Below are 14,540 nucleotides of genomic sequence, written 5' to 3'. Positions count from 1 at the left end.
GTAACACAATTCCAAATGGAGACCATATCTGCTAAAACCTACACACTCAAATTCAGCTATCATATTTTAATATAATGCAAAAATTTATTTTTCCATGTGGATTTCAGGGCATATAGTATCACAAAACAAGAAACAGTAATTCGCGTATTTATATAATAGGGTAACATTTACATTTCTCCTGTCAAATGCAATGATTTATTTCTACAAAGCTCTCAGTTCATTAGGTTAGTAACTATCTACTATTGCTGTTGAATTGTACAAGCACATGAGAGCTTTTATTCTCATATTTCCTAATAAGGTCTCAAGCTAGTTTCTTATGAAGGCTGCCTTAAAGCCATAGGGTCTTACTTTATAATTATTTCACAACAAAACTTCAGATAGGAATGCTAATAAAGTCCATAAGAGCTTTCCTGTTTTCTAGAATTAAGCTTTTTACCCCTTTAGGCCTCTCTTGAAATTTGGAAAAAAATAAAAGGCAGCTCTGTCAATGGATATGTATTTTCATGGCCTATAAAACTGCAGGTGACAGTGTGATATCATTGTAACTTATGTAGGAAAAGAAAACAAAGAAGTGTCCTAATCTACAGCATCTAGATATAGTAGTCATTCAAGAAACCTGGTGCTTGTTGTAGTTTGGATGATAGACTTCATGTATTTTCAGTAGAGATTTCTGTGTCAACCCCAGCTGTGCATCTGTATGTGTACTGGACAAATGGGGCCATGAAGTGTTTCCAACATTTTGGCGGGGGGAACAATTCTTCATGTGGGGCCCTGCAGCACACCTTACAAGCTATTCAGCCTCCTCGGTCCCAGCCTACTCACTGACTACAGTGCCCCTCAGTGATTTTGCCACACACGCCTCCCATTTCCTAAGGCCCTTACCGCTACAAAATCTGAAAGGTCAAATCTGTATCAGTCAAATGAACTATGCTGTGGGTCACTGGCTGACAAGTAACAGAAGGCTTTCTTCATTATAAACCAATAACAGCAAAGCTTTAAAAGTTCAAACGTGAGAACAACCATTCCCAATAGTGTCTTTTCAAAATGGATGGGAGACACATGGAGTGGCTGGATCTGTTTCCTCCTGCTAACTCCACATCTACTCACCGGGTGGGGTTCTTTCTGAAATGAATAGGGCTTTAAAGTGTAGCATCTGCCCTTCAGAATTTTCACAGAGGTGGAGAATCAGTTGGATTTGGAAAAAGTTTAAATAAATTTCTTTCTCATAAAACTTGCCCAGGAGGATAAGATCTGTTAGGAATATTCGCCTCTCTTGTTTGTATATGGAAACCCAGCTGGATCATGCCACTCAGGCTTCTCTGATCCTAGTGTGGCACTTCCTTGCTCACCCCTGGTGCACAAGCAATCAGGCCCTACACCACAGATCTGAAGTGGGAATGAACACCAAGAAAAGTTCTCTCAGTGCGCAGAGGGGAGGCAATCATCTGAATCCCACGGGATGGTTAAGATATAAATCTGTCTGGAAACGCTTTTGAATTAAAAAGACGTCAACAATCACCCTCTTTGGGGATTCAGGGAAAATGCAAATGAAGTGTCTCAACTCAGAATCATGGTGGTTTCTATTTTCACTGCAAGAAGACCAGGGCACCAAGAGGATCCACAAGTTTTCATTCTCCGAATCACGGTAGGAGAATTACCTCCCTTTTTTTTTTAACTAGGATGGAGTACTTAACATACTAGTTGAACATATGCATCAACCTTCTTATTGCTCTCTGCATGTCTCCTACTTCTCAGGACAGACATGGGAAACTCGGCAGACCCCTTTAAATTTCTGTCTTGCTCTTAAAATAGTAAGATGGCAAAGCACTCATTCTACATACACATTCCAATACAAACCAGTTGATTTTTTTTTTTTTTTAAGTTTATTTACTTTTGAAAGAGAGAGAAAGACAACATGAGCTGGGGAGAGGCAGAGAGAGAAGGAGAGAAAGAATCCTACATGGGATCCTTACTGTCAGTGCAGAGCCCTGTGTGGAGCTTGATCTCATGAAACTTGAGACCATGACCTGGGCTGAAATCAAGAGTCAGATGCTTAACCAACTGAACCACAGGTGCCCCCAGACCACTTCATTTTAAGTGAAAATGGATTTCTTTCCTAAAAAAATACTGAAAAAAAAGTCCCTTGGAAATTTCAGAAGAGCCACCATCAACCGGAATCCATGAGTGGGCAGAACACGCTGTGCTGTGCTTGGTGCCCACACTTTCTTTCCCTTTCTGTGCTGCATTTCTCACTTCCTTCTTTTCTCAAACTCAATCATGGTGTGTCACGAAGAGGACTAATTCAGCCAACAGCATCTGATGCCTGCAATGGATACTAGGGTAACAGTTTTATATGCATTTTATTTCTTTTCTTTTGGAGAAAACTTTTAAATCAGGCACAGCAAAACTTTGAACTTCATCTTCTCAACACTTCATGTCTATTTCTCTCCCAGAGAAAAACCCTTCAATTACTTATGAACCCTTGGAGAGACACCAAAAATCAAATGGCACCTCTTGTTTTCTTTTTTGCAGCAAGATTTCTTGGTGGCTTTATCAGCATAGCATGACTATAGGCAAATATTCCTTAAAAATGAACCCATTTTACGGGGCGCCTGGGTGGCGCAGTCGGTTAAGCGTCCGACTTCAGCCAGGTCACGATCTCGCGGTCCGTGAGTTCGAGCCCGCGTCAGGCTCTGGGCTGATGGCTCAGAGCCTGGAGCCTGCTTCCGATTCTGTGTCTCCCTCTCTCTCTGCCCCTCCCCCGTTCCTGCTCTGTCTCTCTCTGTCCCAAAAATAAATAAACGTTGAAAAAAAAAATGAACCCATTTTATGTAAGTTGTATTTTTCTGCTGCCTTTCTAGCAAATTTAACAAATACTAAAAAGGAGCTATCATATGAAAGTTGAGGAGGCACCTGAGTTACAAAGATATTGTCTGTTACCAGAAACTCCACAGTGGGACACCAAGTTTTGTCAATTTTAGGTATATGTGCTCAGGGACGAGCACAAGTTTTGTCAATTTGACTAAATGCTGGTTTTAAAAAAGTTGGAAATCATGTGGGGAAGTCCTTTCAATTCAAGCATTGCATCCAAAAGCCTTATCAGGAGTAGAAGTAGTCTAGAAGATTTCTTAAGCAAAATAGATCCCACAGAAATCTTCTGCCAAAGGGAAGGTAAGTAGATTGGTGAATAGAAGTCTTTTTCCAAAAGCTTCACTGACATGGCTGACTTTGCATTGCTTCTGACTGAGTCTTCCAGATGGGCCTTCCCATGGGGAGGGAGCCTGGACACAGGTATTTGTGTGGATAGGTGACTCCAGTTCCTGAACTATTTTCCTCGATAATTCAGATTTTTCTATGTTCTTGTCCTCTCAAACTACAACTGTTTGAAACAGCAGTCCATATTTTTTCTGTTATTGGTGTTAACAGTTCTTATCCATCACGTGGCTTGAAACATCACCCATCTTTAGTTGGGCTTTCAAGCTCTTTGTTCCAGGTTCATAGACTATGACTTCAGAACAGACCCAACTAGTGAAAGGTAAGAAAATACCCACCACACAACCATGTACACACGGAAGGCCACACCTGATTCTATACATATTCTTCCAACTATTGGCCAAAACTCTCTATGATCTAAGGGAAAGGTAGAATATTCTGTTTAGTTTAGGAGAACTAGAATGATGCTACTGTTGTTTTACACTGTGCTAAGTAAACCAAAAGCCTTGTCAGCTGTGACTGAAGGGTAACACTCTAACAGACCCTGTGATTAGAGATATAGTTATTGTTCTTTTAGGGGCGGAGGGGCCTGTCAATCACTTGGGCACTTCCTAAGGAAAACCAGACTCATGTTACAGAGAAGCAGTAGGAAGGACAGTGAACTACTGAAAGAAAAAGAATTCTCTGTATATATAGTATTTTGGAATGTATTCCTATGTAGTTTTGATGTTCACCTCTGTTTTCTCCTTTACACAAACTTGAGCTCCTCCATGGTAACACAGGAAGAAGAGTTTCCCTGGTTTTATCTTTCATGGTATGTACTCACTGGATTTAAAATTTCCTTATCAGAATTGCGGATCCCCTAAACAGGGCTGATTTGGCCTCTCTGCCAATTGCTAACCGTATTTATAGAAAATGGCCTTGCGAGCTTTAGTCAAGCTATGTTCAAAATCATGTCTTCGGTCAAGCTGTCATCAGCGGAACAATAATTTTTTGCCAATTTAGTGAAGTTTTGCTTTAAAAATTTTTAGAAACCATATTAAGAAGGATTCTAACGTTTCTCAAAATTTTACTTGGACCTAAATCATTACTTACAGTAGCATCTCGTAAGACCCTTTCCTCAGTTTCTTCAAGATACTACAATGATTCTTGTTGTCCAACTTACATCAACAGGGAGGCATAAACAATGCTGATTCCCACAAAATAATGATATATAAGCCCACATTGTTGGTGTTATTCTTATAACAAATATTATTATCAAAATACATTTATATTAGCAGGTAATTATTAGTCAGTTTTAAGCTTGACATAGTAATAGTTAAAAATTGACTACTAGAATGTCAAATATTAACAAAATAGTCTATATTTATTCATTACCTATGTTTGTGTAATGTATATATATAATATATATTATACAGATACATAGATACACATATATTTTTGCTTTAAGTGTGATTAACATGTTCTAACTACTGAGCTTTAAAAAGCTGGTAAATAAATATTGTATCTGAAAACTTACCTTGAGGTCCAGGGTCTCCTGGTGGCCCAGGTAATCCATCCTTTCCTGGTGGACCAGGCCTCCCGTGAGCTTGAGCAGCCAACATTGCTGCTGGCAGCTTGAGCTGAGATAGGAACACAGCCATCCTCTCTTCATTTATGAAAGAAAAAAAATACAGCATGTAATACAAATATTTTTACATCAAAATTTTTCATTTTTTTACATGAAATTCAACAAAAAACAATCTTATTTGGTTTTCAATTTAAGTGCATCTAATTTACTAACTGGCCTGACTGCTGAGAGTTGTTTTGTTGATTGGTCAAACAAACTGGATTGTACAAAGTTGTCTGAATATAAATGAAGACCACCTGTGCCGATCAGACGGTCTGAGAATTTTCAGTGCTTCAGAGATGTAGCAAGTCTACTGGACAAAACACTAGCTTGGAATCTAATTAACCTTTGGTAATGACTTGTGGCTAGAATTTTAGGTTTATATTAAAAGATGGTTTTAATAATAAATTTAACTCACTTTCCAGCAATGTTGTAAATGTATGTGGTCATTTAAAATATGTTTATGAATTCCTGACATTCTTTTCCAAATGGAATTAGGCTCTGCCTATTCTTGAGTCTGCGCTGGAGTTACTTTCCATTTCAAATGAGTAGAGGAAAGCAGAATTGACAGTATGCAAGTAGGGAAATTAAGTCATAAAAGGCACCATGGTTTCCTGGCTGCTCTCTCTCTTGGATTGCTCAGAGTGAGACTGCTCACTCTGGGGAAAGCCAGGTGCTCTGTCGTGAGGGCATTTAAAAAGTCCCATAGAGAGTCCCACTTGGGAAGAACTGAGGCCACCTGCCAACACCCACATGAGTGAACTTGGAAGTGGATCTTCCGGCCCCAGTCAAGCCTTCAGATGACTGCAGCCCTGGCTGACATCCTAACTGGAGCTTCATTATAGACTCTGAGCCAGAACCACAAAATTAAACAACCTTCAAGTCCCTGACCCACAGAAAATATGAGATTATAAATGTTAGTTGTCTTAAGCTACTGAAGTTTTGAGGTATTTTCTTATGCAGTAAGAGATAATTCATAGGATATGTGACACTTTATATCCTTGAATAAAACTGCATTATTAATAGATTTGTACAGAAAAAAATGGTCATTGGCTCCATGTTCACTATGATTTCACTATTTAATTTCTATACTGGGAAAATATTGTACTTTGTCAACAACTAAAATTTGCCTCTTTTAAAAAAAATGTCTATTATATACCCTCAATATTATCCTTTTTTTTCTGGTTTGATTTCCAGTTAGTCCCATTATTCAGTCATGATTTTAGTAGGGAGTATGCTAATTGGGCCAAGGGAAAAAAGGTACAGATGAGCATGGTCTCACTAAATTCCATTTGTAGACAGAGTAAAAACAATAAAAAGTTTCTATACATTTCTGTGAACCTGAAGAAAACACTGAAACTAAGACACACAAGTTATGAGAGGTTGACAAATTATCCAGAACATTTAGAAATGTCAATAAAAATAACAATCTTTTGTAGGTGTTGAGTGATGTGACCTTTATGAATTGAATACTTCCCCAAAAAGCAATGCTGCCTTCCCAAGGGACGTATTGTCATTTGCCCTTTTGTTCATTCACCAAACTTCCTGGAACTGTTTGGTGAGTGAACACTGCTGATCTAGGTCCTAAAGGAAGAATCCAGAGAGGGAAGTGAGGACTGATTAAAGGGGCTTCTATAAGGTGAGTTCAGTCACCTTAGGAAGTAGGTGAGTACTTCCTATAATGGAAGTATCATTATGGGTGGCACAGTTGTCATGCAATTATTAATACTATACTTAGACACTTATTAATAAGTCAATAATGCTTTGCGTAAAAGTGAGTTGTTACAGAACATCAGTGTACCAATAACTCATGAAATTGAAAGGATCTGGAAACTGAGGAAGTTCAAAGAAAATGGAAATGCAAAAATATAAATAAGAATTTTCACTCTAAAATAAATTCCTAAACAAGACAAATCATTAATTACATTAATTAAACATCCTCTGTAAGCAGAGCCCTGTATTGGGTATTTTATACTTTCTGCATTAAGTGCTCTTGTTCAGGAATCCCAAAGAAAGCCTGAAAGAGAGTCTCATCCTATACCAACTACTATTCATGTTTTATAAGCCCCATATGCTATAAAGATTATTTGCTGATAAACTTTATTTTATGACTAAAACTTGTTCTGTAATATAAGACATTCCTTCTCAGAATTGCGTTTTTGAATGATCATTCCAAGATTGCACTTATTATTATTGACCTCTTAGTTATAAATCCCACATAGGCCATTGTCCAGTTCAGTTTTTCCTCAAAACCATAGTCAATATTTTACTACCTTAGAAATTAATTTTAGTGAAATCATTAATGCAAATTAATCCAAAGCCCATTATAAATACAATCTATCATTGGATTCTTTATTTAAATTTGCTTGGTTTGTTTATGTTTTATATATCTCACATTTAACATATAGAATATAAACATAACTAGATTAAAAACTATGAGATCATGACCTGAGCCGAAGTTGGACACTTAACCAACTGAGCTACCCAGGTGCCCCATCAGTACCATTTTTCTTAATTTGAGACATATCTCCTTGAATACCTTCAAGGTCTAAACACAAATATTCACAGTACTAGTTTTTTTCCTCTTTAATGTCTGAATTGAATTTACAAGTAATTTGCTTTAGGTGGTTTTTAATATTTTTAGTAAAACAGAATTCTTTTAAATAGTTACTTCTAGCTGTGAATTATCTAGCTTTAAGATACACTAAGAAATAGTCATTTAGCAAAATGATAATTACTTCTTCTGAACCTTATCCTAATGCCCTATAATTTAAAATAATATGTTTTTGAGCCTCTAAATAAATTTTTAAGACCTGTATTCTTAATTGCCTTTCTTCTGTTTTCAGTGATCTTTGGTCAATTAAACTGTTTTTGGGTATGCTTTCTAACGAGGCAGGAAATTGAAGAATTCAGATGGGAGCTTACGTAAACCAAACACATATTCTATCTGCCAATGCAAACCTAGAGCAGTCACTCTAACAAAGACCGATGACTTGCCTTCCTCAAAGAATGGGCTCATCAACATAATGCAGACATTAATATTAATGTGTTGGTAAACTATATTATGGGGAGAGTGAAGGGTCATTCAGACGTCATCTGGCCCATGTCTACCTTCTATTTCACAGACAGAATCTGTAAATATTTTGAAACAGAAATTCATCGTTTTTTTCTGATGCCCACTCAAATGTTTAATTGCCCATTTTATTGTACAGCTTCAACTTACTTTCTTTTGTAATTCTATTATAAAAACAGAAAGTAGTTAATGAGTATTTCCCTTGGGAAATCAGTCATCTACTTGATCATATTGTTACCTCTTAGCCTTCAGGTTAAATAACTTTTACTCATAGACTTGGTAATCTGTTTTGTAAATCACTTTTTGGCTTTACTATTTCAGGGCTTTTCCATACTTCTCTTAAATGTGGAAACCAAAATTAGATACAGTTTTCTCCTAAGGGGCAAAAAATATCAGGAGAGTAATTTCCTTTCATGTCTTAAATAATTACTTTCTAGTTTCATTTTAACTGTTAGTTCCACAGTATCATTTGGTGGATTCATATTCATTTTGTGGTTCATCATAACCCAAAGGTTGTTACTGCTAACACTTATTTCTGGCCTAATCCTTTGCTACTTTTGGAAGCATGTTGCATTGAAATGTTATTGTGGGTAAAAACGGTGGATGAAACACAAACACATGTACGTGAATCCCTGTAAAGCAATAGGAAGGCATTTTTTAAAGATGTAAAAGCACAAGAATGGGGAGAATATGAAAGAAGACAGCACAAGAAAATTTTGGAGGCTGAGAACTAGATAGCTGAGTGACAGATGCCTTAGCGGACTCAAGAAAACCAAATCTTTATGCTAGAAACTGAGAAACAACCTGTTTTAAATCACAAAATCCTTAAGAGGCTCAAGAATTGGCAACACAAGTTACATCTGAAGGTGTGGTAAAGGAGGGAGAACTAAAATAAGAATTAGATGAAAGCCTGTTTAAGAAGTAGTCTCAGGGGCGCCTGGGTGGCGCAGTCGGTTAAGCGTCCGACTTCAGCCAGGTCACGATCTCGCGGTCCGTCAGTTCGAGCCCCGCGTCAGGCTCTGGGCTGATGGCTCGGAGCCTGGAGCCTGTTTCCGATTCTGTGTCTCCCTCTCTCTCTGCCCCTCCCCCGTTCGTGCTCTGTCTCTCTCTGTCCCAAAAATAAAAATAAAACGTTGAAAAAAAAAATTAAAAAAAAAAAAGAAGTAGTCTTAGAAATTCCTTTCTCTATACAGCTAGGTAGTTGTTCCTTCTCAAACTTAGGAAAAAGCTGAAGGTAACTGAAAACAAGAAGAATAAATGAGCATTTATATGCTCAGTGCTTAGGTCCTACCCTTATTCTTCTACTTTGCTCTCCAAATGCTGACAGCCAGGCAGGAAATGGAAATATTTCCTCTGGGGAATCCAGCTGGGCTAAGAGGAAAGACTTAAAGACAATGAAATAGAAGGTCTCTCAATTAAAAAGCTCAGTTAGGCTATCCTACAGTGAGGCTCATGGTTGGCAAGCCCCACCGTTCACCTATAACTTTCAATTAGGGTTTCAGAATGTACTCTTTTGTATAAGCAGACAACCAAGGATTACTGGCACTAAGGAAATCTTCTAAGCTGAACAACAGACCCAAACAAGGAAGTGGAAAGAAGCAAATTGAAAGATATAGAGACTATGCTGTGGAAAATATTTAAAAAGATATATTTATATTTTCAAGATGTGTATCTATCAGATGATGTGTATATCTATAGGATGTATATACATACACATATATAAATTAGGATCTTGTTGAGATGCACGAGAAGATGTTACACTTGAAACAGAACAGGATTAATACATATTCATACCTATGCACACACATATATAGGAAATAAATATTTGGAAAATGGAGAAAACATAGGTAAAGGGGCTTTCCTGGATATTGGATTTGGACGTAGAAATACAAACCAAGAGAGCCAGATGTGTGTGCACATTCCTGCACAGGTAGGCAAATTCTTCCTGTGTGTTGATGTAAATGCCCAAGTATAACAGGGTGGTGTCATAGTAGGAATAAAGTTTCTCATATCTGACAAGATCCTAATTTGTGTGGGTAGCTGCAAAGCCCTCATAAAGCCAAAAAAAAAAAGCTAAGTTGAGACACACAGCATCTTCCTCCACTCTGTGCTGTCATCTTATTTGCAAAAGGATTTGCCATAGGGAATTGAATCTGATTTTAGACTGGGCATATATTTGTGTGTTATGATCCACCAGAAACCTGGGCTTGGGGTTGGTAGGAAAACACCATGGGTAGGTTTAAGTTGGGGCATCAGGAGGCTGCAGGAGGGCTTGGTGGCCTGGGGAATAGCCCAAAGTGTGAGGTCTGTGGGAGGGGGCCACCTGGGAATCTCTGAAGGGAGATAGAAAGCTCCATGAGGAGAGCCCAAGTTTTGGGTTTTGGTCTAGGCTTCACTAGAGGCTCCAGTGTGGTCCTCTACTGACAGGATTATAAAGTGGGAGAGCAGGATCTCTGGAGGACTCCCTTGAGCCCCCAGAGACAGTCTATGACTTTCTGGGCAGAGAGGGAATTGCCCCTGAGGCTGTAGATGTGCAGGGGTGAATGGGGAAGAGACAAACGCTAGCTGCCACTGAGCCCACTGTCTTGTGAAAGGACTAAGAGGGAGGCAGAAGCATGGTGCTTAACAGTAACTGTTGTAACATGTGAAGATTAGTCTTTGCTTTTATAGAGACAGCTTTCTGAAAGGGAGAGAAATGTGACCCTGGAGCTCTATGATTTGTGAAAATGGAGTTGTATTTTTTTCTTCTTTTTGTAAATGGTATTCAGAAGCCATGGAAAAGTGACTTCCAAGTGGAAAGTTAAATGGACTGAACTGGAATAATCTTGGGACAAATGAACTAAAGTGCTAAATAACCAAATCCTGGGTTTTAGACACAACTTTGTTTGGAAGAAAGTCGTGCTGGACTGGTACCAACAGAGATAAAGGGAGAAGAGCGATATTTGGAGTCTCAAAGTCTACGAGTCTTGGGAAAAAGTCTCCTTGTGGGCCACCTAAGAATATGGTTTAGAGGCCAAGATGTATGACTTCAGAGGGACCTAGCCAGGCTGAGAGAGACTGAGGGAGGTGGTAGGAGAGATGGGGCAGAAGTTAGAGGAGACTTGGAGGACACTCAGCACTCTTACTTAGCTTATTGGAAGGCAGGGAGTGATGCTGACAGGAAGTTGGGGCAGGACAGCAAAGGGGGAGATCACAGACTTAGAAGAAAGTGCAAGCCACATCAACCTGCCCCAAGGTAGGGAGAGAGTGTCGCAATTCTCCTGATCTCTCTCCTCAGAAGGCCAGTCCTTCACAGGAGTAACCCCACAATGGCCTGAAAGTGGGCAGCATGAAACTTTCTGTGGGTGGAAGGAGCATGTCTGGTCTGCTGAATGCATGGGGCAGGCTACCAGGGGCCATGCCTTTATCCAGTGTCCACTGGGCATGCAAAATGAACACCTTCCACATCTTAAACTAAATCTAAAGTCTTTTAGGAAACTGAAGTTCCATATTAAAGCTGCCTGAGATAAAACATAATTGACATTAGAGCCCATGGAAATTAAGAGTTAAAGGAGAATTTTAGATCACAATTCAAATACGTATTTGTTTGCATTTTCTTTCCGTGATCATGTCTACTAAATGTGTGGATGCTATCTGAGATCCTAGAGGTCCTGTGTCCAGGGCTGGGTACAAGGACATGCCATCTGTGCAGTCACACAGGGTCCCCTTGCTTACCTACACTTGGAATAGTGTCCAGCTGTGGCTCTTTTATAATTCATAACCATTTTTGAATAAGGGCACCTACATTTTTATTCTGCATTGAGTCCTACAAATTAGCTGGTCCTGTCTATGCCTCTATATTTTTCAATGTTTCCCTGGAAACCTTAAGATGCCTTTTTCTTTTTCAGACAGTTGATGCTTGAGGAATGCTTGTTGAGAGGGAATGTTTGTACTGCAAATTTTGGAGACTTTTTCATGATGCTAGGTTCAAGGATCAAAAAAAGAAAAGCAATAAAAAAGGATTTCTAAATTTAAGGGCAACATTAAAATTATAAAGAGAAAACTGGTAGCTCAAAATAATAAAAAAAACCCAGCATACAATAGTATTAGTGACCTATCACGTCAGAGCATGGTAAAGATGCTTAGTAGAGATCAATGTAAATTGAAATCAACAGCATGAATTACCTTTAAAAATCCATTTTTTCCCTATTTTGTCATTGAAGCAGCTAAAGTCCCTGTGTTACTCTGCTCTATCTCTAGTGCTCATCAGAAATAAGATAATGTTCACTCAAGTACCAAGATTTTGGTCTCTAATACTAATTACTGCTGGAAATAATCAAAGCTTCTTGTAGAATAGCTAATTCCATGGTTGCAGTAGAAAGACTTATAGTAAACTCGAGGCATTTGGTGATCTTATTCTTTGCAAAATTCAGTAATATATATTTAGTTTAGCAAAGAAAGGATGCTTTGCAAAAGGAGCAGGGACCATGAGAGCCAATGTGGATTCATTTTTTAAAAACAAGAATTCCTCATTTTATTAAGCTCACAGTTGAGGAGAGTGATCATGAGTTTAGCAAGTCATTTGACAAAGTCATGTGAAATATTGTGAACAGATAAAGAAAATGTAGAGTGGATTTTAGAAAGACATGGATTCAGAGCTCAGTAAAACAATAAAATAGAATTTACAAGTGAACAGGAGGAATGCAATGGCATTAAGAAAGCCCTGACCCTTGACTCTTGACTCTTTCCACATTTCTATCTACAGATGAATGACGACATGCTTATAAAATTTGGAGATAACACAAAGGTATGAGGCTCAGCCAACCTGCACTACAGTAAGACAACATCCCGAAAGATATCTTCCGTTTGTGACAATGTGTAATCACAAACCATTTGAAACGTAATAGGAAGAAACACAAAATCACAAACTTAGATTTTAAAAATGGACACAGTATACAATGAGAAACACCTAAACTTTAAAAGTTTGTATAAAGAAGATCCAGAGTTATTAATTAATTGAAAATTCAAAATTGATTAAGGCTTTTTTTTTAAAAGGAATGCTATCTTAGGCAGCATTATTGAAGTGTCTATATCAAGGGTTAGAAAACTTTCTCTGCAAAGGGTCAAATATCTAAGGCATTTCAAGCTATCCAATCCCTATCACACCTAGTCAATTCTGCTTTTGTAGCATGAAAACAGCCAGAAAAAATTCATGAAAGAACGAGCCTGACTGTGTTCCAATAAAACTTTATTTATAGAAACAAATTTGAATTTCAGATCATTATCACATGTCATGAAATACTCTTTGGATTTAAAAAAAAAAAAAAAAAAACGTTTAAAAATGTACTCCCTACCCACCTCCCCACCCAAAAAGTAAACACCATTGTCAGCTTGTGGGCCACACAAAAACAGGTGGCAGGTGAATTTGGCTGGTGGGCCATAGTTTGCCGATCCGGGGTCTAGATCAAAACACACTGTACTCTGCCTTGGTCAAAATACTCCTGGGTGAATGACGGTCATTTAAAAATTAAGTGTTTCTCCAGGGTGATGATGGTGGAGGAGCTAACTACACTTACACCATAGAAAAGTAAGGAGAGGTACCATGGATATGGAAAAATACTGTAGGGGCTGTCATGTGAATAGAGGAAGATACTTTACCTGTGCTGTTTAAAAGACCAGGAATGATGAGAGGAAGTTACAGAGAGGCAAATTTAACTTAGCGTAAGGCAGAATTTTCTATCAGACAGAGGTGATCCATCATTTAACAGGTTGCCTCTTCACATTGGTGTTGCACGGCCATCTTTGAGAGCGTGCTGAAGGGATCCCCCACAGTGGATGGGAAGTAGTAATTGGTAAAAAATTCAGAAATGTTTATTAAGCAAATCTAACCTTCAAAAATCCTTAGAACCTCTTGATTAATGTATTTCTTTATTTCTTCAAATGAAACCGCATCAGCCTAAAAAAGGGGGGAAAGGTCTGTTAGAGCATAGCACAAGTGAGTAAAGAATAGAAATACCGGGTTGGTGTGCATACTTGAAACTTCTATGGAGATATGTTCATCAAGCAAAATGCTTTTGGCAACTGACTATAGGCAATAAATATCTTTGTTTTGATCAAATGCTCGAAAGAATTGAAGTGCTTAATTTCTTTAAAAGCTGTGGCCTGGAATCATAACCAGTGATTTGAACATATTTCTTATTAAATGGAGAAGCATGGTTTCATATGATAAGGAAAGACATTTCCTATTACTTCATCTTCTGAAGTTAGAGAATTTGAACAATGTTATCATGACATTAATATCCCAGGCACAATTTAACTTCTAACCAATCCCTGGAAACTGGTAAAGTCACTATCTAACTGATACTATGTGTCTCCACAGGAAGAGAACTCCCAAGTATGCTGGATTATTTTTTAAAGTGTTTTATTCATGGAATAAAACTAAGTTTTACTCATTTTATGGTACAGTTTCTTCTGTCATTCACACTTTGTAGGCGTATTTGTGTGAAGCAATTTTCTTTTTTTAATAGAAAACATGGGACATGAGAAAGGGAAGTAGGTAAATGATGTCAGTTGAGTTTTATCCCCTCAACAAATGAAGCTCCATGAATTTGGCGAAGAATCTAACATTTATAATAGTAATATTTTACGGTGGTATCCTGATATTTT

The 14,540-nt window shown here is 38.1% G+C and overlaps 1 protein-coding gene across 1 annotated transcript in view; it reads right to left on the bottom strand.

The window, feature by feature from the left end:
• Positions 1-14,540, bottom strand: part of COL19A1 (collagen type XIX alpha 1 chain) — a 350,833-nt gene that overhangs the window by 11,066 nt on the left and 325,227 nt on the right. The window contains exons 49-50 of the mRNA XM_040473872.1: positions 13,764-13,830; positions 4,733-4,861 (exon numbers count right to left, since the gene is read on the bottom strand). Coding sequence (XP_040329806.1) covers positions 4,733-4,861; positions 13,764-13,830 — 196 coding nt within the window. The remainder of the gene's footprint in view (positions 1-4,732; positions 4,862-13,763; positions 13,831-14,540) is intronic.

The sequence above is a fragment of the Herpailurus yagouaroundi genome, unplaced genomic scaffold, assembly GCF_014898765.1.
Source record: "Herpailurus yagouaroundi ecotype Mexico unplaced genomic scaffold, PumYag 139, whole genome shotgun sequence".
Lineage (NCBI taxonomy): Eukaryota > Metazoa > Chordata > Mammalia > Carnivora > Felidae > Herpailurus > Herpailurus yagouaroundi.
Note: the sequence above shows the minus strand (reverse complement) of the source record. Positions and strands in the feature narration are given on the sequence as shown.